This window comes from Scyliorhinus canicula, chromosome 12, assembly GCF_902713615.1.
Source record: "Scyliorhinus canicula chromosome 12, sScyCan1.1, whole genome shotgun sequence".
Classification (NCBI taxonomy): Eukaryota; Metazoa; Chordata; class Chondrichthyes; order Carcharhiniformes; family Scyliorhinidae; genus Scyliorhinus; species Scyliorhinus canicula.
Genome location: NC_052157.1, coordinates 8392342 through 8419608, shown reverse-complemented (window position 1 = coordinate 8419608; position 27267 = coordinate 8392342). Strand labels below are relative to the sequence as shown.

At 50.2% G+C, this 27267-nt stretch overlaps 1 protein-coding gene across 1 annotated transcript in view; it reads right to left on the bottom strand.

Annotated features, from left to right (window-relative positions):
* Positions 1-550: 550 nt before the first annotated feature.
* The window catches only part of smad6b (SMAD family member 6b), a 62234-nt gene continuing 35517 nt past the window's right edge, over positions 551-27267 (bottom strand). The window contains exon 4 of the mRNA XM_038813526.1: positions 551-1470. Within this exon, the coding sequence (XP_038669454.1) occupies positions 929-1470 (542 nt within the window). The 3' untranslated portion in view covers positions 551-928. The remainder of the gene's footprint in view (positions 1471-27267) is intronic.

The window sequence follows — 27267 nt, the reverse complement described above, 5'->3', positions numbered from 1 at the left end:
AAATCAAGAACGCTCAGCCAGTCAGGATTGAAGGAGAGCAGAGAACTCGGAGGGTTGTGAAGTCAGAAGGAGGTACAAAGATGGGGAGGGATTTGGATACAAGGACAGGAACTTTAAAATGGAGGTGTTGCTGAATGTAGCCAATATAGGGTACCGAGGACAGGGGTTTAATAAGGACACGGGAATCTACACCGAGTTAAATAAATAAATTGTTTTATTTACAGTCCACTGTGCACATAGCCCGGTAGATCCCTACCGGGTTCCTGCTCTGGTCGGTACCTTGTTGGCCGACCTTTCGTACAGAGGTTAACAGAGACCCCCCCCCACCCCTGGCCGTTAGCAGGGAAGCCCGTACTCCGCAAGGACCACCGAAAGATAATCAATCCCACCCCATCTGTCCCGAAGGGATGGTGGACGAATGGGACTCAAGGGCAGCAGACCACAGAATAGTCAAGTCTAGAGATAAGGAAAGCTAATGGGGGGGGGGGTTAGGGCTCAAGTATGTAACTGGCCTCTCGAAGGGGGGTTAATGAAACAAAGACTAAACAAATGATCTATAATGCAAATACTTTATTATCAATGAGTGACTCATTTTGTTGTTTTACTGGTAAGTTAGCTTTTTGTCAATGTACTAACAGTACGGCAGAACTATACACCAAAACTAGGATTTCTCCCTATTTCTTGCTGTGTAATTTAATCTGATGTTGAATGAGTATATATAAAGCAAAGTGCATTTTCCTGTTGTGTTCTGTATTCATACACATTGCACCATACATAAATAATTACAATGTAAAAATGACTCCATATTTACAAGTACAATATATATTTCATATAATATATAAAACTTTATATTAAATCTAGGTAGATGATATTTGGAATAGTCTTGTTTTTTTTTCTAATATAGGATTTCATTCCTGGAGGTTGACTGTTATCTGCTATTATTCAGCATTATTTCCAGCCAACAGGGGCAAGAGGTTATGAACTGTCTTGAATAGCAAGGTCCCCAGCCTTTAGCAAAGCTGATTCGAACACTGTTAGGATCGTATGGCCCGTCAGAATAGTCTGTATCTGTGGCTTGCTGTAGTAGGCAGGATTTTTCATAGTCGAAGACTTTTATTGAGTATCCTGGCATTACTTTCCGGACAATCAAAGTCCGAGAATTAGGAATGTCCAGCGTTGGGGAATTGACAAAGATTGGGTGCTCGCTTCGGTTGTACGCCCAGACCCCATCCGGCTCTCTGCTCAACAAGATCCCATAGCCAATTTTGCTTCGAGTCCTTTTGACGGTCTCGCTCCTGTTGTCCAGGGCCAACTGCCCGAGACAGAAGCCGTTCCCGTGAGGTAGGTCATAGAATATACTGACAGACTGCTCATAAACCGTGTACAGGCGGCCAACTCTGGTCCGGTGCTCCCAGTACGCCACGATGCACCAGTGGCTCTGCTTCATTGTGTCAGGCGAGAGGCTGGCATCTAGAAAATGGAAGAGAAACGAACATTAGGACAAATGAAGCTCACGTCGCCGACGCACATAAGAGGCTCAAGATCAATTTGAGAACCAAAGCGTTCCTTATTTCAAGTACCAAGTCCCTCCTTCCACATTACCCAGGTCAGCCCTTTTACAAATGGGCCCACCACCAGTGGCTCTGGACTCCCAGGTTGGTGGGTGGGAATGCACCATTTCACTTGGATAGTGGCCCAATGAAAGAGTCCGTCCTTCCAAACACGGCTTGTGTGTGGAGTGGGTTCATTGCGTTATAGATACGGTATTGATGGATATGGGAACGGTGGAGGGAACGACTGAAGCAAATCTATTAAGAGCATCACAGAATAGTACATCGTACAACGTTGAAGTGTATTTAAAGTCCATTTTCCCAAAGGCTATTGGTGCCCACCTGGACAACAATGCCACGGTGTCCCTCATGTTAATAATTGTTCATTGGATCATTGAATTTACAATGCAAAAGGGGGCCATTTGGCCCATCGAGTCTGCACCGGCCCTTGGAAAGAGCACCGTACCCAAGCCCACACCTCAACCCTATCCCAGTAACCCCACCTAACCTTTTTTTGGACACAACGGGCAATTTATCATGGCCAATCCACCTAACCTGCACATCTTTGGGCTGTGGGAGGAAACCGGAGCACCCGGAGGAAACCCACACACACACGGGGAGGACGTGCAGACTCCGCACAGACAGTGACCCAAGCCGGGAATCGAACCCGGGACCCTGGAGCTGTGAAACAACAGTACTAACCACTGCGCTACCGTGAAATATTTAAAAAGTCAATATACATAACTTATAGCACGTCATGGGGCCATTATGTCAACCATTGCTCCAGTGGGTATCCCTTTCGTCTGAGTCTGTGGGTTCAAGTCCCGCTCCCCCTGAATAACAAAATTGGGTGTTGGGCACGCCAGTGCAGTACGGAGGGGGCTGCAACCCTGCCACAGATGCTGTTTCTCATTGGAGAGTAAACTGTGGCCTGTCCGAAGGTAGATTTCAAAGAGCAGGAGAGTCCTAGCTGGTGTCCTGGCCAGTATTTATTGCTCAAATCAACATGACTAAAACGGCTATTTGGTCATTACCACAGACCTGTTTGTTGTGGGAGTTTGGTAAGAACCCCAACTACGCCGGAAAACTACTTAATAGACCGTAAAGCACTCTAGGATGTCCCGAGGTCCAGAAAGGTTCATCATATAAATACAAGCCATTCTTTACATTCGCTATTCAACTGGTGTTGTGCAATTAATACAAAAAGATTCAGGAAAATGCGTTGTTTTTCTCATGTCTATTAATTCAGTTTTAAATAATATTACAGTCCCTGCAGCAGAAACCTTTGTCATTTGTCACAGGCACAGATTATTACATCAAAAACCTGATTCCACATGGACTTCCTGTTGACCCGACACCATTTTTATGTCAATATTGGAAATACCCATGTAAACATTTAGAATGAGAATCCTGTATGTAAACAGTGGCTTGGAAAGTTGCAGGTGGCAGCCAGGAGGTGGTGCTGTGGAGTGAGATTCTCCCAATGACACCATCATCTGATCTCAGTCATCACTTGACCTGGGCAGTTTACCAATGTCATCCGCAAAAAGTAATCTAATCGTCTTCATTATTCTCCGTTTATAACTAAATTGAATTGTTTGTGATTATTATAAGTGTGGAGGGCAGGAGGATGGCTCAGTGGTCAGCACTGCTGCCTCACGGCGCCTGGCCCTGGGTCACTGCCCGCGTGGAGTTTGCACATTCTCCCCGTGTCTGCGTGGGTCTCACTCTCACCCCCCAATATCCAAAAAGATGTACAGGGTTGGTGAATTGGCTACACTAAATTGCCGCTTAATTGGGGGAAGGGGGGAAGAATTGGCTACTCTACATTTATTGAGCGGCACGGTGGCGCAGTGGTTAGCACTGTTGACTCACGGGGCTGAGGTCCCAGGTTCGATCCCGACTCTGGGTCACTGTCCGTGTGGAGTTTGCACATTCTCACCATGTCTGCGTGGGTTTCACCCCCACAACCCGAAGATGTGCAGGCTCAGTGGATTGGCTACGCTAAATTGCCCCTTCATTGGAAAAAATAATTGGGTCCTCTAAATCTATATATTAAAATTTATTATGTGTGTGGAATATCTGGTTACAGAACCATCCCTTTAGCACTGTGACTGTGAGTTGGGCCTTCAAACAGATTCATCATCAAATATTTGAAGCTATCTCAAGGAATTTCTGGTGACAGGATTGGATTTTGTAGGCCAGCGTCTATCTTTATATTCATTATGGGCTGTGGGCAACACTGGCATGGCCAGCATTTACTTCCCACCCCTAATCGTCTTCAAGAAGACGCTAGCTAGTGCTCCACCTTCTCGAACTACTGCAATCCATCAAAGCCACAAAGCCATTTCAAGCAGCAACATTGTCTGGGTCTGGAGTCACCTATAGGCCAGACCAGGTCAGGACATTTGCAAAACAGTTTAGTGGGCGGGATTCTCCCAGCAACGCGCCGGGCCGGAGAATCCCCGCAACCGCGCCACGGGCACGCGATTCTCCGGACAGAGGAGAATCGGAGCCATTGGCGCTGGCCCGTTTGGCACGGCGGCGGTTGTGGGCCGCTCAATGCGGCCGGGCTGCCGATTCTCCAGCCCGGATGGGCCGAACGGCTGCTCTAAAAAGGCAGAGTCCCGCCGGTGCCATCCACACCTGGGTCGCAGCCGGCGGGAACTCTGCGCGCAGGGTCGGGGGGGGGGGGGTGACCGATCGGCGGGTTGGCCTCGGTGGCTGGGGGCCTCCGTTCCCACTCTCCGGCCCCTGTAGCCCTGCGCCATGTTGCGTTGGGGCCGACGCGCTGAAGGAGGCCACTGCGCATGCGTGCGTTAGCACCGGCGCCACTGCGCATGCGTGGATCCCGCGCCGCACAGTTCCTGCCGGGATCGCTAGCTGGAGCGGCGCGAACCGCTCCAGCGCCGTGCTGGCCGGGGCCAGAATCGGTACTCCCCAGCCGCGCCCATTCACGCCGCCGTGAAACGCGACGCATTTCAGACGCCGTGGACACTCTGCCGCCGAATGGGAGAAACCCGCCCCAGTACCTTCATTGTCACCATTACTGACAATGGAAGATATCTGGAATTAAAATCTATTAATTGAATTGAAATTCCCCAGCTGGGATTTGAGCTCATCACTAATCTAAGATTCTGGATTGTTAGTCGAGCGGCATTACCATCATGCTCCCGCACCGGACTCCAACCTCAACACTGGGTTGGGCCTTCTCCCCTGGCTCAATCGGTCAGCATTGTGTGGGATGGAACTTGGCAGTAATCGTGCACGTGAAACCCAGGAGGCCCATTCCATCCCAGAATCCACCCCGCAGTGTAAACTCAGATCCCAGTGCAAGCACATCCACAATCTGGGTGGTCAGATCCACCTTTGCAAGTGAATGTAAGTCACCTCATGGAAGTTTCCCCCAATTTCTGAATCCCTGGTCAGTCTTACCCACTGCACCGAGCTTTGCGATCGAACGGCAACCTTGCAGAATTACATGCAATGTTCCCCATGCTGGCCTTAAATAATTCACATAATATTCCTGCAGAAATGCTCGCAATCAGGCCGTATCTTATCTTGCTTACGTGCAAAGCATTTCACAAGCTTTCGCTGTGCAGTCAATATCAGGAGGAAGTCTCAATGGGGCAATTGGACTGATTTAAGAAAATCTAAGAAGAAATGGGCCCCATATTCAAGTATATTCAATTAAGTGCATCATATTTATACTGATTAACTGTACGGGCGCTGTGACAAGACTGGAGAGTCTTATTAATATTCTCAATGATTAAAGTTCAGTTGCCAGCTCATCTTAACCTTACATTCTGACAATGTGGATGGATTGGATTGGTTTAGATTGTTTATTGTCACATGTACCAAGGTACAGTGAAAAGTATTTTTCTGCGAGCAGCTCAATCGATCATTAAGTACATGAAAATAAAATAAAAAGAAAATACATAATCGGGCAACACAAGGTACACAATGTAACTGCATAACACCAGCATCGGGTGAAGCATACAGGGTGTAGTGTTAATGAGGTCAGTCCATAAGAGGGTTGTTTAGGAGTCTGGTGACAGTGGGGAAGAAGCTGTTTTAGAGTCTGTTCGTGCGTGTTCTCAGACTTTTATATCTCCTGCCCGATGGAAGAAGTTGGAAGAGTGAGTAAGCCGGGTGGGAGGGGTCTTTGATTATGCTGCCCGCTTTCCCCAGGCAGCGGGAGGTGTAGATGGAGTGAATGGATGGGGGGCAGGTTTGTGTGATGGACTGGGCGGTATTCACGACTCTCTGAAGTTTCTTGCGGTCTTCGGTTGAGCAGTTGCCACACCACATGTGCTGTGTGGTATTACTGTGCTGCGGAGACAATACAAGGAGCAGGGTTAGGCCATTCGGCCCCTTGAGCCTATTCCGCCATTCAATAAGATCATGGCTTAACTCCACGGTCCAACCTCCCATTAACCCTCAACTCTCTAATGGATCAATTTCAATAAGATCACCTCCCATTCAGTTGCTGCAATTGGCTACAAGCTTTCCGACTGCAATCTCGCTCAATTTTTGTTACGATTTAAATCTTTTGTTTTCATTAAGGAGGCTACTTTGAATCATTGAATGCTGCAGCACAGGAGGAAGCCATTCAGCCCCTCTGCTTGTGCGGTTCATGCAGGGAAAGGCAAGATTTCCCCATTTCAGCACCCGGTCAAGCACACACAGGCCAAATACGACATGGACTACATGCAGTGTATAGTTCTCTCTACATTATCCCAACAACGCCACGGTCTCACACTGCATGGGTTACAAGCAGAACAACGTTCCTCGACAATGTTCCAACAATGTGCGCTCTTGGGATCGGTAGATTTTCGCCAGCCCATGATATTAGCAGATATGGCACCAAAGCGAGCAGATGGAACTGGTCAACCTGATTGAAGGGGGGGAAGAGGCTGGAGGGGCTGAATGGCCTCCCCCAACATGCCGATAAGAATTTTCCATTGCCATGATCACCGGTTACTACAACAGGTAATTTGTGAATGTGGGGGTTAGGGAGAGGTGACTCTCGTCTCTTCAAACTGGGTCAGGATGTTAGTTGACCCCCAAGTCAATAACTGAACGGGGTTTGTGGGCAGCATGGTAGCACAGTGGTTAGCACAATTGCTTCACAGCTCCAGGGTCCCAGGTTCGGCTCCCGGCTTGGGCCACTGTCTGTGTGGAGTCTGCACGTTCTCCCCGTGTCTGGGTGGGTTTCCTCCGGGTGCTCCGGTTTCCTCCCACAGTCCAAAGATGTGCAGGTTAGGTGGATTGGTCATGATAAATTGCCCCTTAGTGTACAAAAATGTGAGGTGGGGTTACTGGGTTATGGGGATAGGGTGGAGGTGTGGGCTTTCTTAAAAAAAAATGTTTAAAATAAATTTAGTGTACCCACTTCATTTTTTTCCAATTAAGGGGCAATTTAGCGTGGCCAATCCACCTACCCTGCACATCTTTGGGTTGTGGGGGTGAGACCCAGGGCAAACCCACTGCGCCACCGTGCTGCCCCTTTGGGTGTGGGCTTAAATGGGATGCTCATTCCAAGGGCCGGTGCAGACTTGATGGGCCGAATGGTCTTCTCCAGCACTGTAAATTCTATGATGTAGGTTAAAGCTGCAAAATGCCAGAACTCCTTTAGTGGACAGCAAGAACCCAAATGTCATCAAGAGGAAAGTCGGTCATGTGCAGAATAATACTGCCCTGGATAGGTTTATCACTCTGCTTTCTGAATAATGCTACGGAACAGGCAGGTGGGCTGTTGCCTTGGTCACCTCCGACAATCCAGCTCTCCCTCAGTACTCCCTGTAGTATCAGCCCGCATAACGTGCTCCTGTCCTGCAGGAGCCCACAACCTCCTGGGTCAAAGAGTGGCAGTGCCAAACCAACACGTAAAACTGTCGCCTAACAGATAATAGGCAAGCGCACAACATCGCCCTCCCCCCACCACCCAAATTCTAGTCTAGGCCTAGAACCGCATACAAAAACAAATGTTCAATAATGTTACAGAACGTCACAGGCGATGATATTAAGGACAGGATCATAATGCTTCAATGAAAGCTCGGTTCTGGAGGAGCTGTGTCTGTTCCAGGTCCATTAAGCACAATACAAACATGTAATTAATGAGTCAAACAGTTCCATGGAATTTTCCCCTCGTACAACACACCCACAAGTCATTAAAAAGCAGACTTAGTGCACTAAGAAAGGCCATATCCGCTTGTTTTAACTTTTTTTTTTAAAAAAGTTGCGATTGGTCACACTATGCACTCCTTTCCCAATCCAACACACAATTAAAAAAGAGAAATCTGTCCAATAGTCTGTATCTGGGCATTGGTCCCAGGTTTTCAAGCTGAGTGGGGGGCGGGGGGCTGTTCTGGGCCAGCTTGTCTCCGAGGCTGTGTTCAGCTCTCTGACAACTTATCAGCAGACAGAGCCCTCTCGACCTCCTGCCCCCCAGGCCATCAGCTCTAATTAACTCACTCACAGGGTGATGCCATTCTTTCCCTTTGATAAGCCCACTGCCACAACAGCTTTATGGCTGCCTCGTATTCTCAAACAGAGCTGCCTCCTAGGACCCCCTTCGAACCTTCTCTCCGACCGCCACTCCCCCCCCCCCCCCCCCCCCCCCCCCCCACATCCGACTTCCTTAAACCCTCTCTCCAAACCCCACCCGTGGGAATCACTCCCTCCCATCAAACCTTCCCCCTCCCATCAAGCACTCTCTCCACCCCCTCCCGTCAAATCAAACTTTCCCCACGCCGCCCCCCCCCTCCTTCCCCATCGTCAGTCCTTCCCTTCGCCCTCTCGTCATAGCATCATTGTCTACTAAAAACATGGTCGGACGGAACACAAACTGTAACCCACCCCCCCCCAGAGTCCAGGGTCTTCCCCACCATCCTTCCCAGTTTTCATTGTAGAATGAGCTTAAGAAGGGAAGACATGTTTTGTTGTCCCAGCTAATCATAACTTCCAGTACCTGGTAACCCTCCTACTAATTCTTCAATGGAAATTTAATACATTTCCCAGTTCCTAATCTGCCCATTCTCCTTTCCAATTGCAGACTCTGATATTTGAGGGGAATTTTTGATTAAACAAAAGATGCCACCCCGTCCTCTGTCCCCCACCCCTCGACATTGCGAACTCATGCACCGCCACATTTCTATGGAGCTGGTCCCTTCTCCTGTTCTTTGGTTTCTTCTCCCGTGTTTGCCGGAGGAGCCAGTCCCCTTGCTGATGTGTTTTATTGTGAGGAGGGTCCATTCCGGCTGACCTTTAACCTGTCCTCACCCAACACTTGATTTATTGCAGGGGTGTTGGAGACCAGAAAACACAGATGGCACACGTGGCTGGCAAAAGAATCAGAAGGGAGAGGAGGGAGCATTTTCTCCAGACAGAGTTTCTGCGATGGGGAAGGGCAGCGGAAACCGGTTCGATGGCTACTCTCGGAGGGGGAATGGGTAACTGCGAGAAGGGGGACATTTTGCATGATATATGGAGGAAAGAGCGTGGGAAGCGGGGACTAATTGGACAGGTTTTTCAAGGAGCCGGCACAGGCTCGATGTGCCGAATGGTCTCCTTCTGTGCTGTATCCTTGGGCAACTCTATATAGTCTCCCCTGCAGGGTTCTTGGGACAAAGTCAGCAGGGATTCACCACCCCCATTATCCGAAGGCCACAGAGGACAACTGCAGCTATCCCACTGGCTGGGAATTAAACCTGGGCTCCTCCAATGTGCTGGCTTCCATTCCTCATTCCCCTTCTTATCGGAGACTGGATCCCCCAACAGCTATGTTGCTGCTGATTGATGAGAACTCAATGGCTCCGTGCTCAAGTACATTTTATCAACAGATGCCAGTCTGCCGCAGTTCCTGACCGTCACTCAGGGGCATCACCTCATTCCACTGCAGACGAACAACAATGTGGCGTACCTGTCGCCTGTCGGCATTTTAAGCTTAGCTTTTCGTAAGGAAACCCAACTCTTCTTCCCACCAGAATGGCAGGCGGTTAGTAATGACCCATCGAGGGCAGCACGGTGGCGGTGGGACTGCGGCGCTGAGATCCCGGGTTCGAATCCCGGCTCTGGGTCACAGTCCGTGTGGAGTTTGCACATTCTCCCCGTGTCTGTGTGGGTGTCGCCCCCGCAACCCAAAGATGTGTTGGGTAGGTGGATTGGCCATGCTAAATTGCCCCTTCATTGGAAAAAATATAATTGGGTACTCTAAATCTATATATAAAAAAAGTAATGACCCATCGGATCGGTTAAAAGAAATCCGATGGGAGGGCAGGCATTGCATTTATGGAGCAGTTTTCAATTCTCCCTCTTGTGTACCCGGACATGCGCCGGAATGTGGCGACGAGGGGATTTTCACAGTAACTTCATTGCACTGTTAATGTAAGCCTACCTGTGACACTAATAAAGATTATTATTACGTCTCAATATAGAGCCATTGAAAGTTACTTGTTTTTTGGAAGTCTAGTCACTTATGTAATGCAGGAAATGCGGCAGCCAATCTGCGCACAGCAGGATCCCACAAACAGCAATATGATAACAATCAGGTCACTGGACGGGATTCTCCGGTCCCCCAGCCGTGCGTTTTCCGAAGGCGTGCCGTTCGCTGCCGGCGGCATTCTCTCTTCCCCCGCTGCCTGTCAATGGGATTTCCCACTGAAGCCGCCCCACACCATCGGGAAAACCCAGGAGGGGAAAAGGGAGAATTCCGGCCCAATATTTATTTCGCGGTGTTGATTGGCGGAATGAGTGTCAATCAGGACACCGGGGGAAAAAAATTTCCTCTGCGCTTAACGGAAACATTATGAAACAAAATGTGTCACCTAGTCCTGTGAGGAGGGGCTGTTAATAGGTCAGAGGGGGAAAGATTTTTTTAAACAATTGTCTTAAAGAAGGAAGAGAGAGGTTTAGGGAGGGAATTGTCGGGCTTTCAGAGTTCAGTCCTCCTCCTAAACCATGGAACTGAGCACAACGCAGCAATCACAGTGCGCGAGGCCGGTGTAGGTCATGGATTAAATAGGCCGCACTTTTACCCATGTCAGGGAGTTGTGTGCCCAGACATTTGTGCCCAAAATCTTAGCTACAGCCCAACTTGTAGATATTAATCTACATAATGGACTCAAATATTCCTTTAATAAGGCCAAAGGAAAGCAGCAGGTAGCAACCTGCACCCACTAACAAACCTTTACAAAGGCATTGCTATCAAAGTGTCAACTTCAATGGAAAGATGTTTCTACTTGTGGGCAAGACCAGAACCAGGGTTGTAAATGTAAGACGGTCCCTAAAAGAAAAATGCTATTGGGAATTCAGGAGTAACCGATTTACCCGGAGAGAGCGAGGCGAGATTGTAGAACTCCTTCCCACCCGGAGTTGTTGAGGTGAGTGGCTTAGATACATTTGAGAAGCTGGATCCGATGGAGAAAGGAATAGGAGGCTATGCGAATGGAGTTAGATGGAGAGCGGTGGGTTGAAGCTCGTGCAAAGCATAAACGGCGTTGGGGGGTGGGGGGGTTGTTTTCTGATCTTTCCCTGTGAATTCATCTCAGTAATTTATGAATAGGTTTTTTTTTGCATCTGTCTTCCATGTCCCTTTGCCCATTCCCATTCCCACCAAACATAGAGAGGGGGTCCCGAGCGGCGACAGTTCCCCGTGTATGTAAGTCTCCAGCCAGTTGCATTACAGTAAACAAGCGGGAGACCCCACTGGACTACTTGTCACTTGTTCTTCAGTTTCGCTTTCCCTGGGAACTGACACATTCCGCAACCGTACCTTTCTCCCGCACCTCAATCAGCACCTTCCATTAACACATCCTCTGTCTCGTGGCCGATACCTCTTTGTTACAATCCCTCCCAACTCCCACCTATCACTGACCATCTACTCTGCTCCGCCCTCTCTTAGACAGTATGTAATCCATACATCTCTCCCTCTCTTTAGCTCTGAAGAGGAGCCACGTGGACTCGAGAGATCAACTCTCTATCTCGCTCTACAGACGCTGGCAGATCTGATGCGTTTATCCAGCATTTATTTTGTGTTTCTTTCAGATTTCCAGCATCTGCAGTATTTTGCTTTTCTTTTAGCCACTGGGAGGGGGTGGGGTTGCGGCACCCCCCCCCCCCTCCCCCCCAGGAGGATGCCCCTCCCCTCCATACCTTTGGTTAAGGTTTTCCCCTCAATAACATGGACTGGAGGCACAAAATAAACAAGGATGACACCAGGACTGCTGTGAACACCAATGGATACTCGTCTACAGCTCTCTGATCACCAACCATTCACATGGGGCCCCGACTGAACATTTCAACATCCAGACTGAAATATTTTTCTTGGGCAACGGGGATTACGAGTCACAGAACCAAGGCAGGGAATTAAAATGCAGATCAGTCACGGTCTTAATGAACGGTGGAACAGAATCGAGGGGCCGAATGGCCTCCTCCGCTTCGCAAGACTGATGAGGCACTGAAAGGGTTAAAACGTGCGTGCGTGCGAGCAGACTCGCCGGTTTCAGATACGGACTGCAGCTTTGCAATCTCCGAAGTGAGTCAGCGATTATGTATCAGGGAGATAAGGGGATTGAAAGGGTTAAACTATCAAGGGTTCAGAGAGGTGAAAAAGGCTGCGTGGCGGGGAGAATCAGAGTTAATGAGAGCAAGAGGGCGAGAGAGTGATGGTAAAAGAGAGAGAGAGAGAGACAGTGAAAGAGAGACACGCAGAGACAGAGAGATGGTAAAAGATACAAACAAAGAGAGAGAGAGAGAGAGAGACGAGAGGCAATTAAAGGATTGCGCCTGAAGGAAACTATTACACAGCAAACACGGGCGGGGGGGGGGGGGGCTTTATTGTTTTGTCTGCCGTCTCCCGACTTGGGGCTTTCTGCACAATGGCTTTGCTGAAGTGGATTCATTTTATTTTTCCCCCTCAAATCTCCAAAGAGATACTCGAAATAAAATCTTTAAAAGGTTCTGATTCAACGACCAGAACCCGATGCGCTGCAAGCTTCCTCAGCCAGCCCCTAATTCAAGGGGCCTGTGCCCTGTCATCTGCTGCCAACTATTGGCTCTGCCTGCAGCCATTAGGTTATGCCATTATGGAGACAGCGGGAGGTCCTGAATGCTTTGAATGTCGAACAACGAATTGCCACATAAAATGGGAAGAAAATGCAATATTTGAACTCCAATCCCAACGCTGCGCCAATCAACCCTTTGACGGAGAGGTGATGGAAATGAGAAACGAGGTTTAATCGAGTGGCTTGCCCTCTTCCTCTCCCCCTCGAACAGAATGGTACGGGCCCCATGCTTTAAACAACTATTATTACAGCGACAACCAGAAATTATAACAGCAACATTCAGCTTGGCGACACAGCTATCTCTCCCATCAAAAACCAACTTATCAGTCAGACATATACACTGAAACACTGCCCTTGTTTATATATGGGGCTGTTTCAAACAGTCACCATTTCCCCTGTGCAAGAACTGTGCTTGTTGGCAGGCACACTGACACGGCTGAGCAACCAGAAAACACGTCTCCCAATAAGAAAATATTAAGTATGGATTCCAAAATAATTATTTTTAAAAACTATCAAGGAACGAAGGGAGAAGTGTTTTTTTTTTAAATAATAAAAATGAAACAAAGTTGGGTGGAGAAAAAAAGTCAAAGAAACTTGGAGTTTTACTTTGTACAAAACCCCACCGGGTCTTTTTTTAAAAAAAAAAATTTGCTGTGGTCTGCGAGCACGGGGACGGTGGACGCACAGGATTTGGCGAAGTTAGAATTCGGACAGCAGAGTTTCGAGTTCAGCTTCGTGTGCAGTTTAACTGCGCTCACGCTCGAATGTCAGGGGTAGCAGAGGGCATACATTGTGGAGGAAGTCAGGGAATTCTACAGAGGGGTAAATTGTGCGTGGATAGGGGGTGGGACATGGAGATATGCCCCCAACGGAAAATGCCTCAGTGGGCAAAAGCACTGCCAGTGTGGCACAGAGCCTCACAGGATAAATAACGGCCGGTACCACCCCCTGGTCTGGTTATAAGTGGTGGCTGGGAGGGTAGCAGCAGTTGACCTCAGTACCAACCAGCAAGAGGCGCCAACTATGGTCGGTCATCCACTGGGCCTTTCTGGGTCAGCGGGATTGAGGAAGCTCTGAGCTTTCCTGTGACCCTCGCCACAATTGAAAAACCCCCGTGCCATCGCACATGAAGTCTGGCAGTTCAGTAAAGAGAGACTTGCATTTATGGAACGTCTTTCGCAACCACAGGACTTTCACAAAGAGCTTTATAGCCAATGAAGCACTTTTCAAGTGCAGACATTGCTGTAACGTGAGGAAACACGGCACCCAATTTCTGCACAGTAAGCTTCCACAATCAGCAATGTGACGATGATCAGACAATGCGTTTTTTGTGGTGTTGATTGAGGGATTATTGACCAGGTTATGGGACAAACTCCCCTTGCGCTCCCTCCATTGAATCTTTCACATCCACTTCATAAAAATAATCTTTATTTGTGTCACAAGTAGGCTTACTTAGAATTTACCGTGCAGAAGGAGGCCATTCGGCCCATCCAGTCTGCACCGGCTCTTGGAAAGAGCACCCTACTTAACCCCACATCTCCTCCCGATCCCCATAACCCGACAACCCCATCTAACCCAAGGGCAATTTATCATGGCCAATCCACCTAACCTGCACATTTTTGGACTGTGGGAGGAAACCGGAGCACCCGGAAGAAACCCACGCAGACACAGGGGGAACGTGCAGACTCCGCACAGACTGTGACCCAAGCCGGGAATTGAACCCGGGTCCCTGGTGCTGTAATGCAACAGTGTTAACCACTGTGCTACTTGACAGGGCAACAGGGGCCTTGGTTTAATGCCTCATCAGAACGATGACGCCTATGACAGTGCTGCACTCCTGGAGTCCTGCATTGGCGTGTCGGCCTTGATTTCTGTACTCAACTCTTTGAAATGGGGGCGGCATGTGACGCAGTGGCTAGCATTGGGACTGCGGAGCCAAGGCCCGGGGTTCGAATCCCGGCCCTGGGTCACTGTCCATGTGGAATTTGCACATTCGCCTCATGTCTGCGTGGGTTTCGCCCCCACAACCCAAAGATCATAGAATTTACATGCGATCATAGAATTTACAGTGCAGAAGGAGGCCATTCGGCCCATCGAGTCTGCACCGGCTCTTGGAAAGAGCACCCTACCCAAGGTCCACACCTCCACCCTATCCCCATAACCCAGTAACCCCACCCAACACTAAGGGAAATTTTGGACACTAAGGGCAATTTAGCGTGGCCAATCCACCTAACCTGCACATCTTTGGACTGTGGGAGGAAACCGGAGCACCCGGAGGAAACCCACGCACACACGGGGAGGACGTGCAGACTCCGCACAGACAGTGACCCAAGCCGGGAATCGAACCTGGGACCCTGGAGCTGCGAAACAATTGCGCTAACCACAATGATACCGTGCTGCCCGAGGTGTGCAGGTTAGGTGTTTTGGCCACACTAAATTGCCCCTTAAATTGGAAAAAAAAATAATTGGGTACTCTAAATGTTTTTATAAACTCTTTGGAATGGGGCTTCGGACCCACAATCCTCTGACCTGGAGGAGGGCGGGTGCCTCCGCTGACCCCAGCAGTAGAATGGCAGCGGGATTCCAAGAATCCGATCCCATCGCCCGGCTGAACGCTGCCGAGAGTGGAAAGGGGGGGAAACCTGGATAAAAGCTCACAAGGCAAAATTTGCTCCCCCTTTCTCTGATAAATAAAGCGTCGACAAGGACACTTTTTTTTTTGGTCGGATGTCATTCTGCCAGACTGCTGAGCATGAATCAGATTGCCCAGTTTGTAAACTGCAATGTGGGTTTTGCAGGAGCGAATTCCTAATGAATAAAGGGGCCCCTGCCTCTGATGTGTTCTTTTTCCTCGCTGACCTCCTCCTCCTTATCGCAGTGTGGACTTAAGGATGGAATGAGATTACATCTCTGGGGCAATCAGCAAATAGCGAGCTTGGAGAGGCAAATAGCTAGAGATTTTCTCTCGCCCGCTTCATTTTTTTTTTGCTTTGTCAAAGCTCCACTTTATTATTCTTTCAGCTGCCAAAAAAGAAAAGGAGAAAAAAAAAATCACTGCACCAGGTTCAAGTTTCCATTCTCAGTGACTTCAACATTGTTGGGAGGGAGGTCGCTTTCTACAAATGCTCCGGTTTTAACCATGGCCGAGTTTTCTTTGGGAAAACAGGAAATTTCTGGTTTGCTGGCTGATAGCTGATGCGGTAACTTTTGAACACACTGCAGAAGCCCCCTGCGTCACAGGAAACATGCAATCTTCCCCACCCCCTCCCAGCATGCCTCTGAGCTAAAGGTCTTCATTAAGCAAAGTCCGAGATGTGCTTTGTTGCTAACCTTTGCTGACCCGCACAAAGCTCACTGCAGCAAGGCTGCCATTCATTCCAAGCTGCTGCCTATTACCCACGCTCTCCGCAGGCTGCATGGAACACGGGCCGGCCACTGGAAGGTGAGCTGGATAGAGCTCCTGCAAAAAAATAAACGCCTGAATTGACTGAAGAAGGAGAATGGACATATCCATCCTCCGCACTTGGTAAAGCAGAGAGGCTGCTGTGACACAAACGAGGTGTTAAGGGCAGAGAAAGATAAATATATGTTGTGACTGAGATCAAACAGAGTGAGTGCACGAGAACAAGAAAGGTGTTGGGCAGGATTCTCCGTTCCTTCCCAACAGCGGGATTCTCCGTCCATCCCTTCCCGGCAGCGGGATTCTCTGCCTGTCCCTTCCTGGCAGCGGGATTCTCTGCCTGTCCCTTCCTGGCAGCAGGATTCTCCGTCCCTTCCCGACAGCAGGATTCTCCGTCCCTTCCCGGCAGCGGGATTCTCCGTCCCTTCCCGGCAGCGGGATTCTCCGTCCGTCCCTTCCCGGCAGCGGGATTCTCCGTCCGTCCCTTCCCAGCAGCGGGATTCTCCGTCCGTCCCTTCCCGGCAGCGGGATTCTCCGTCCGTCCCTTCCCAGCAGCAGGATTCTCCGTCCCTTCCCAGCAGCAGGATTCTCCGTCCCTTCCCGGCAGCGGGATTCTCCGTCCGTCCCTTCCCAGCAGCAGGATTCTCCGTCCCTTCCCGGCAGCGGGATTCTCCGTCCCTTCCCAGCAGCAGGATTCTCCGTCCCATCCTGGCAGCGGGATTCTCCGTCCGTCCCTTCCCAGCAGCGGGATTCTCCGTCCCTTCCTGGCAGCGGGATTCTCCGTCCGTCCCTTCCCAGCAGCGGGATTCTCCGTCCCTTCCCGGCAGCGGGATTCTCCGTCCGTCCCTTCCCAGCAGCGGGATTCTCCGTCCCTTCCCAGCAGCAGGATTCTCTGTCCGTCCCTTCCCAGCAGCAGGATTCTCCGTCCCTTCCCGGCATCGGGATTCTCCGTCCCTTCCCAGCAGCGGGATTCTCCGTCCCTTCCCAGCAGCGGGATTCTCCGTCCCTTCCCGGCAGCGTGATTCTCCGTCCCTTCCCAGCAGCGGGATTCTCCGTCCCTTCCCAGCAGCGGGATTCTCCGTCCCTTCCCAGCAGCAGGATTCTCCGTCCCTTCCCGGCATCGGGATTCTCCGTCCCTTCCCAGCAGCGGGATTCTCCGTCGCTTCCCAGCAGCAGGATTCTCCGTCCCTTCCCAGCAGCAGGATTCTCCGTCCCTTCCCAGCAGCAGGATTCTCCGTCCCTTCCCAGCAGCAGGATTCTCCGTCCCTTCCCGGCATCGGGATTCTCCGTCCCTTCCCAGCAGCAGGATTCTCCGTCCCTTCCCAGTAGCGGGATTCTCCGTCCCTTCCCAGCAGCAGGATTCTCCGTCCCTTCCCAGCAGCAGGATTCTCCGTCCCTTCCCGGCAGCGGGATTCTCCGTCCCTTCCCAGCAGCAGGATTCTCCGTCCCTTCCCGGCAGCGGGATTCTCCATCCATCCCTTCCCAGTAGCGGGATTCTCCGTCCCTTCCCAGCAGCAGGATTCTCCGTCCCTTCCCGGCAGTGGGATTCTCCATCCATCCCTTCCTGGCAGCGGGATTCTCCGTCCCTTCCCAGCAGCAGGATTCTCCGTCCCTTCCCGGCAGCGGGATTCTCCATCCATCCCTTCCCAGTAGCGGGATTCTCCGTCCCTTCCCAGCAGCAGGATTCTCCGTCCCTTCCCGGCAGTGGGATTCTCCATCCATCCCTTCCTGGCAGCGGGATTCTCCGTCCCTTCCTGGCATCGGGATTCTCAGTCCCTTCCTGGCAGCGGGATTCTCCGTCCCTTCCCGACAGCAGGATTCTCCGTCCCTTCCCGGCAGCGGGATTCTCCATCCATCCCTTCCCAGTAGCGGGATTCTCCGTCCCTTCCCAGCAGCAGGATTCTCCGTCCCTTCCCGGCAGTGGGATTCTCCATCCATCCCTTCCTGGCAGCGGGATTCTCCGTCCCTTCCTGGCATCGGGATTCTCAGTCCCTTCCTGGCAGCGGGATTCTCCGTCCCTTCCCGACAGCAGGATTCTCCGTCCCTTCCCGGCAGCGGGATTCTCCATCCATCCCTTCCCAGTAGCGGGATTCTCCGTCCCTTCCTGGCAGCGGGATTCTCCGTCCCTTCCCGGCAGCGGGATTCTCTGTCCGTCCCTTCCCGGCATCGGGATTCTCCGTCCCTTCCCGGCAGCGGGATTCTCCGTCCCTTCCCGGCAGCGGGATTCTCCGATCCCGCTTCTGCGAAAGGGAGTTTTGGGTCAGCGCCAAATTCTCCGTCCTCGCCAGCAGCGGTAGCGAGGCGGACTAGCAACTGAGAATCTCGCCGGTTATTTCTTGTTGCTCTGAACCTCAGGATGTTCCAAAGTACTCTACAAACAAGAGGGGACTTGTTGAGATGTCGCGACGGTTGTCGGGGATGTGGTGGCCAATTTGCACGCAGCAAGCTCGGCAAAGAGCAGTGTGATCACCGAATCATTTGCTTTGGTAACATCTGTCAAGAGGTAAATACTGAGCAGGGCAGAGAGCGCACATGCAGTCATACCCCAGAACACGGGCAGGCAGGATATGCCTCCTGATTTCAGAGCTTTTGAAGGAGGTTTTAAACTCTGGGGCCTCGGGGTAAGTTTGATAAGTGTTCACCATTATTCCCATGCAGAGTTTACCTTGTCCTGTTGCTAGTCTCCTGTCCTGCAGGCTCGGGAGACATTGTGTAGTTTATACTAACAAGCCGAGCTCCCTCAGTGCTGCACAGTGAGTGTGAATCCCCTTCAGTAACGAGTGAGTACAGAGCACGGTGACTCTCAGAGAAGCACGGGTAATTTCTATTGCATTTATATGGCACCTTCCACAACTTCAGGACCTCCCAAAGAGATTTTACACCCAATTAAGTACTTTTCGAAGTGAATTACGTCATGTCAGAAACAGAAGTCAATGAGGTCCTACAAACAGCAACGTGATAATGACCAAATAATCTAGTTTTAAAGTGATGTTGGTTAAGGGGTAAATGTTAACCAGCCTCTTTGAATAATGCCTGGGGATCTTTTTATGCCCACCTTCGACAGCAGGCAAAGTCTCTACACCAAGAGGCTACATATTCAACCGTATAACATTTCCCCAGTGACACACAGGGACTGCCAGCCTAGAGAGGCAGAGAGAGAGAGAGGCAGAGAGTGATTGAGAGAGGGAGAGAGGCAAAGAGAGAGAGAGAGAGGCAGAGAGTGAGTGAGAGAGGGAGAGAGGCAAAGAGAAAGAGAGGGGTAGAGAGTGAGTGAGAGAGGCAGAGAGAGAGAGAGAGAGAAAGAGAGGGGCAGAGAGTGATTGAGAGAGGGAGAGAGGCAAAGCGAGAGAGAGGCAGAGAGTGAGTGAGAGAGGCAGAGAGAGAGAGAGAGAGAGAGAGGGGTAGAGAGTGAGTGAGAGAGGCAGAGAGAGAGAGAGAGGGGCAGAGAGTGATTGAGAGAGAGAGAGAGAGGGGGGTAGAGAGTGAGTGAGAGAGGCAGAGAGAGAGAGAGAGAGAGAGGGGTAGAGAGTGAGTGAGAGAGGCAGAGAGAGAGAGAGAGAGGGGGCAGAGACTGAGTGAGAGAGGGAGAGAGGCAAAGAGAGGGAGAGAGGCAAAGAGAGAGAGAGGGGGCAGAGAGAGAGAGAGAGAGGGGGGCAGAGAGTCAGTGAGAGAGGCAGAGAGAGAGAAAGAGAGACAGAGAGAGAGAGAGAGAGAGAGAGAGAGGCAGAGAGAGAGAGGGGCAGAGAGTGAGTGAGAGAGACAGACAGAAAGAGAAAGAGAGAACAAAGAAAAGTACAGCACAGGAACAGGCCCTCGGCCCTCCAAGCCCGTGCCGACCATGTTGCCCGTCTAAACTAAAATCTTCTACACTCCCTGGGTCCGTATCCCTCTATTCCCATCCTATTCATGTATTTGTCAAGATGCCCCTTAAATGTCACTATCGTCCCTGCTTCCACCACCTCCTCCGGCAGCGAGTTCCAGGCATCCACTACCCTCTGTATAAAAAACCTGCCTCGTACATCTCCTCTAAACCTTGCCCATCGCACCTTAAACCTATGCCCCCCAGTAATTGACCCCTCTACCCTGGGGAAAAGCCTCTGACTATCCACTCTGCCTATGCCCCTCATAATTTTGTAGACCTCTATCAGGTCGCCCCTCAACCTCCGTCGTTCCAGTGAGAACAAACCGAGTTTATTCAACCTCTTCTCATAGCTAATGCCCTCCATACCAGGCAACATCCTGGTAAATCTCTTCTGCACCCTCTCTAAAGCCTCCACATCCTTCTGATAGTGTGGCAACCAGAATTGAACACAATACTCCAAGTGTGGCCTAACTAAGGTTCCATACAGCTGCAACATGACTTGCCAATTCTTATACTCAATGCCCCGGCCAATGAAGGCAAGCATGCCGTATGCCTTCTTGACTACTTTCTCCACCTGTGTTGCCACTTTAAGTGAGAGAGAGAGGGAGGGGCAGAGAGTGAGGTGAGAGAGAGAGAGAGAGAGAGAGGCAGAGAGAGAGGAGAGGGGCAGAGAATGAGTGAGTGAGAGGGAGACAGAAAGAGAGAGAGACAGCGAAAGAGAGAGGCAGAGAGAACGAGAGTGTGTGGGGGCAGAGAGTGAGTGATAGAGAGAGAGAGAGACAGAGAAGGAGAGAGAGAGAGAGAGAGAGGCAGCGAGAGCGAGAGAGAGGTAGAGATTGAGGGGCAGAGAGTGAGTGAGAGAGAGAGAGGCAGAGAGAGAGGCAGTGAGAGAGAGAGGGGCAGAGAGTGCGTGAGAGTGAGTGAGAGAGAGAGAGAGAGAGAGGCAGCGAGAGAGAGAGGGGCAGAGTGTGAGTGAGAGAGTGAGAGTGGAAGAAAACCAAAGAGAAAATGCTGGAAAATCTCAGCAGGTCTGGCAGCATGTGTAGGGAGAGTAAAGAGCTAACGTTTCGAGTCCAGATGACCCTTTGTCTTTTCTCTCCCTACAGATGCTGCCAGACCTGCTGAGATTTTCCAGCATTTTCTCTTTGGTTTCAGATTCCAGCATCCACAGTAACTTGCTTTTATTAGTGAGCGAAAGAGAGACAGACTGAGAGAGAGAGAGAGACAGGCAGAGAGAGAGAGAGAGAGGCAGAGAGAGAGAGGCAGAGAGAGAAAGAGAGGCAGAGAGAGATAGAGAGAGGCAGAGAGAGAGAGGCAGAGAGAGAGGCAGCGAAAGAGAGACAGACAGGGAGAGAGAGAGGCAGCGAAAGAGAGAAAGAGAGAGGCAGAGAGAGAGAGAGGGAGAGAAAGAGAGAGAGAGGCAGAGAGAGAGAGGGAGAGAAAGAGAGCGAGAGGGAGAGAGGCAGAGAGAGAGAGAGGCAGAGAGAGAGAGAGAGGCAGCGAAAGAGAGAGAGAGAGAGAGGCAGAGAGAGAGAGAAAGAGAGACAGAGAGAGGCAGAGAGAGAGAGAGAGAGGCAAGAGAGAGAGAGGGAGAGAGAGGGAGAGAGAGAGAGAGAGAGAGGCAGAGAGAGAGAGAGAGAGAGGCAGAGAGAGAGGGAGAGAAAGAAAGAGAGAGAGGCAGAGAGAGAGAGAGAGAGAGGCAGAGAGAGAGAGAAAGAGAGACAGAGAGAGAGAGGCAGAGAGAGAGAGAGAGGCAGTGAGAGAGAGAGAGATAAACTGAGAGGGACGGACACAGACAGTGAGAGAGAGAGAAACAGACTGAGAGAGAGGGAGAGAGAGGCAGCGAAAGAGGGACAGAGAGAGAGGCAGAGCGAGAGAGAGGGAGAGAGAGCGAGAGAGGCAGCGAAAGAGAGATAAACTGAGAGGGACAGACACAGACAGTGAGAGGGAGAGGAACAGGCTGAGAGGCAGGGAGGGAGCGAGAGAGAGAGTGAGAGAGAGAGAGAGAAAGGCAGCAAGAGAAGGGCAGACGGAGAGAGAGGCAACAAGATAGAAAGAGGTAGAGAGAGAGAGAGAGGTGGAGGATGGTATTCCCCCATTGTGAGACCAAGTGGCTTCATGGGGACAGGAATGTGAAATGTTTCTCATTGCAGTGGGAAAACATGCCAAATCCTCCAGCCCGATCTCATTAATTATACACCCAGGTGTTTTACGCCATGTTCAGTGCTGGGGCAGACCTGGGCAGCGCCTAGTCTGCTATCGTGTCCGGGTGCCGTACAGAAAAGTCTCCCAACATCCACGATTGAAGAAAGACGGCGGACCTCCCGAAAACGAGGATGGATCTCCGGGAACACTCGGAGGCTGGTAATGGATCTCCTCCTGGACATCAAGTCTGGGGGGTTCCACCTTTAGATGCTCCCTCCACCCACTATTGAGGTGTCCCGGGGTCCTGGGTTGTGGGCGGCCCCATTAACAGGATCCCAATTAGTCTCACTCTGGCCTCTGGTGGGTTTCCCGATCTGCCACGGTGGACACCAGCGGAACGTCCGGCTGTAGATTTGCGGCGGCGTGAATCAGATTCCGCGGCCTCGCGCCATATTCAACCTCTCACCCACCCATTAAACACACCGGCGGGGATTTGGGAGAATTCTGCCCAGAGAACGAGGGACAGATGAAGACAGAGAGGGGGAGAGAGAGAGGAAGAGACAGAAAAAAAGACACACACACACAGATAGGAAATTTATCCCAATCCAGATTTTTTCAATTATGCCAAGTACTGAATTGAAAATGTGCACACTTTTTTTTTTAAAGCGCTACAATTTTGGCTTGAAGTGGTTTTTATTTAAATCTTATAAACTTTATGTCCTGTGTACTTTTTCCAGCTCCATTTGCCAGTATGTTTGGGGCATTTCTCTAGTAAATTAATGGATGCCAAGAACATACGTCTTCTGCAACAGGGTAATTCAGCTCAATAAATCATTGTGTAATTCCACCCCCCCACCTCCCCAACCCCAGTATCCAACAACCCCCACCCCCAACACTCGCTTTTATTTTGTCTCTTCGGTCTTTGCAATGGCCTCTATCCAGTCCTCATTAGGAATTAATCTCGGGGAGACAGTGCATTCCAAGCCATCAAAACCACTTCCTTTGGCTATCTCCCACCCATCAGCGCAGTGGAAAAAGACAGCCAGTTTGTCAATTGCAAGGCCTCACAGCCCTCCTGCCTGCCCCCTTTGCATGACCAACAGGAAGAAATGATTTACCCAATGCCAAAGCAACAATTGCATTTGTATAGCACCTTTAACATAGATTTTTTTAAAAACGCCTCAGGGCAACTTTGCAGAAGTTCTTGTCGAAGAAAATCCAACGCGATACACAGGGGGAATATTCTCCCACAGGTGACTAAAAGGTTGGTCAAAAAGGTCGGCTTTAAGGAACATGTTAAAAGGAGGTGGAGGAGGGGGTCGGGAGACGGAGAGGTTCAAGAATAGAGTTCCACAGCCTAGGCCACTGGCAGCCAAAAGCACGGCTACCAACGGTGGAGCGCTGGGAACGAGTGACGCGCAAGAACGGAGGGCAGTGGGGAATGGAGGAGACTACAGAGTTAGGGAGGGGTAGGTCTTGGAGGGATTCAATAAGAAAGGATGTTGCAAGACTGGAAACCAAAATGTAAATCGGTGAGCATCGAGGAGATGGTGAAAGAAATACATTAAATACGAAATATTAAATAGAGAAAAAAGATAATTGAACCTTAAGGCTGCTGTTCACTGCCCCCCCCCCCCCCCCCCCCAAACCAGGGGCTGTGACTCCTACCTCACCTCAAGGCCGAAGTTACCATGGTGACTAGCGTGGTCTGAGGGGGTGGTCAGCGAGATTTCATGACCGGTGTGCAGGTTATGAGGGAGGATTGGGTGTGACCACGTTAGCATGATTTGAATGAAATGAAATGAAATGAAAATCGCTTATTGTCACAAGTCGGCTTCAAATGAAGTTACTGCGAAAAGCCTCTAGTCGCCACATTCCTGCACCTGTTCGGGGAGGCCGGTACGGGAATTGAACCGTGCTGCTGGCCTGCCTTGGCCTGCTTTCAAAGCCAGCGATTTAGCCCTGTGCTAAACCAGAAAGAGGGCACACGAGTGTGACAACGTGTGCCAAGAGTGACAAGAGTCTTGTGCAGAGGACATGCACGCCCGCGCACGCAATAGCTGTTTTCCGTCTCCCAGCTACCTCCCAGTCTGCAGACTGAGTGAATATTATCACTGTCCCGTTTCCATGTTTACCAGGAGGCCACTCGCCACCCCCCCCCCCCCCCCCCCCCCTCAATGAGTTAGTCCAATATTAACTCTTCTCTACATTGCAGGCCCATCAAATTCCCACTGAAAATAATGAAAATTCCTGGAATTCCTCAGCACGTTAAGGGTGAAGGTTGAGGCTACGATTGGACAACGGGTTAGCTCTGCAGTGAAGGCCTCTAATTAAATCTCTCTGCAGGTCGACAAGCCGAGAGTCTCCCTCCACTTATTAGTATCTTAGTCGTTTATGACTTCCTGAGGAGGATAATTGTTTTTACTTAAAAATGTCGGCCAGTTTATAAATTCACGATTTTCATTTTTTTTTTAAAATGCTGGCGCATGAGTTTGGGTGAAGTGCACTGGTGGGTGTGAGAAATTTCTGTATGATCTTCAGTGGTACTGTGAACAGGAACCCACACAATGAGGGGTTGTTTTCCTGCCAGACCTGACTGGTGCCTGGAGGGGACGTTTTAAAAAGGGTCTAGGGAGGGATGCTGATGGGTACAGCTCAGATTCTGGTGATGGTCACTGTGGGGGAAACAATTTCAGGGGATAAATCAAGAATACCCTCCAAAAAAAAAAGACTCGGTCCGCAATGAAGCCGAGGTACGAGTTCTGCCAAATTCTTCGTGCCAACTCTGTGCAGTTCCACCTTTTCTCTCAAGTTTGCTTTTTACTGGCGTGGAGTTAGATGAAACGAAGAAGAAGAAAAAAAAGAGACCTTTCATGACCCACGGACATCCCAAAGCGTTTTACAGCCACTGTTTTTTTACTGCTTTTGAAATGCAGTGACTGCTGCAGAGTCGTAAATGCAGCAGCCAATTTCTGCACAGCAAGCTCCCACAAGCAGCAAGGAGAAAATCACTGGGTATTCTATATGGTGACCTGTTTTAGTAATATTGGTTATGGGGAATATTTACTAGGGCAACAGGAAGAACTCCCCTGCTTTTGGAAATAGCGCCAGGTGATCTTTTACATTCACCCGACAGGATAGAATTTCTTGGAACTAGAAGAGGCCATTCTGCTCCCAGAGACAGTTCCACCATCAGGCCGAGCTGTGGCCTGGGGCTGGTTTAGCACAGTGGGCCAAATCGCTGGCTTGTAACGCAGAACAATGCCAGCAGCGTGGGTTCAATTCCCTTATTGTCACGAGTAGGCTTCAAATGAAGTTACCGTGAAAAGCCCCTAGTCGCCACATTCCGGCGCCTGTCCGGGGAGGCTGGTACGGGAATCGAACCGTGCTGCTGGCCTGCTTGGTCTGCTTTCAAAGCCAGCGATTTAGCCCTGTGCTAAACAGCCCCTTGAAGCCTACTTGAAGCGATTAGTATTATTATTGTACCACAACTTCATCGACCCACTTTGGCCCCATAACCCTGAATACTGCTTTCCCGAACTAAAATCTACCAATCTCAGTCTTGACGTTTTCAATTGCCCTTTAGCTTCAAACACTATTGGGGGATTTGCTGACATCATCCCCATTGGTTTGGAGTCCCCCAACAGAGGAAATAGTTTAAAATCTCTCAACCCCATCAACTCTTTAGATCACATTCAACACCTCACCAAGATCACCCCTTAATCCTCCATCCTAACGTTAATACTAATCTAGTTTATACAGCCAGTCCTCATAATTTACCACTTTTAACCTCGGTATCATCTTGTGCTACACCCACTTCACATTGAATATGTCCTTCCCATTGTTTTGTTGTCTATAGTTTCATCACATACCCTGTGGCATGGGCCTCACCCTGTGGCATGGGCCTCATCAAAACCAGACCCGATTGGCCTTATCTAGACCAGGAGGACAATCAAAATGTAAATCAGGGTTCCCAGGATCCTTGCTGCCTATGAGTGGGTGGTAAGTAAAGTCATCATAGTCCCAAATGACCATAGGCTGCTTTCCCCTTTGAGGGGGGGGGGAGCTGACTGGTGGCGATTTAACCCGAGGGTCACCACACCTCGGATCGCCCGGGCAATGTTGAGAAGGCGGGGCCTTCATGAATAACCTCAGCTGGTACGGGACTTGAACCCACGCTGCTGGCCTCGCACTGCATCATGAACCAGCTGTCCAGCTGCCTGAGCTAAACCAGCCCCGCTCCAACAAGTGGATTTGTGCAGTAAATGCATGTTTGGTAATTGGGTACGGATGGGATTGGGTTCTGCTGTCAATCGAGCCCTTCCTCCCGCCGTCATAGTTCTCAGGAAAGGAATGAGGAATGGATAGAAATGGGGAGGGATGTTTATCTTCAGCACAGGTACAACGAGTCAACTATTTTCCCTCTGCGAAGTATCATTAATCCTATCAGATGTAAACCAGGCTGTCCGTTCACTGTTACATGGACATATAGAATGTACAGTGCAGAAGGAGGCCATTTGGCCCATTGAGTCTGCACCAGCCCTCGGAATGAGCACCCTACTTAAGCCCAGACCCCACTTAACTTTTTGTTTTGGGCACTAAGGGGCAATTTATCATGGCCAATCCACCTAACCTGCACATCTTTGGACTGTGGGAGGAAACCGGAACTCATGCAGACACGGGGAGAACGTGCAGACAGTGACCCAAGCCAGGAATTGAACCGGCGCTAACCACTGTGCTACCGTGTCGTGCGTTCTACAGTCACACCAAGTCAAAATCCACCGCATTGGCGGACTTCACCCCTGATTGATTGGATGAAGGAGCAGAGATGCCTTTGCAAACCATATTTGCCAACAGGGGGTAACGAAAACCTTTTGGTCAGAAGGGAGAGAAATTGGCTTTTAAAAAAACACAGAAAAAGTTGAAGAGAGCCAAATTGAGGCTTGTAAACTTGCCCTGATTTGACATTCTGGTACCTTTTTCAGTACCTGAAAATACGAACCAGCTTTCGACAATGGAAATCAAAGCCCTATACGCCCATTTAAACAGACGGCAGAGTCCAAATTCCACAGTCAGCAAAGATGTTCTGATTGCTGAAAAGCACAGGAAACCCAAAGGAGGAAGTCTGAATTTCAAAAAGTTACTGGTGTCATCTTCAATTAAGGGCTGCTTGGAACTCTGGGAGTCAATCCAAAATGGCCAACATAGCAACAACAGGCCCACATTCCTCCACTCCCTGTTAAT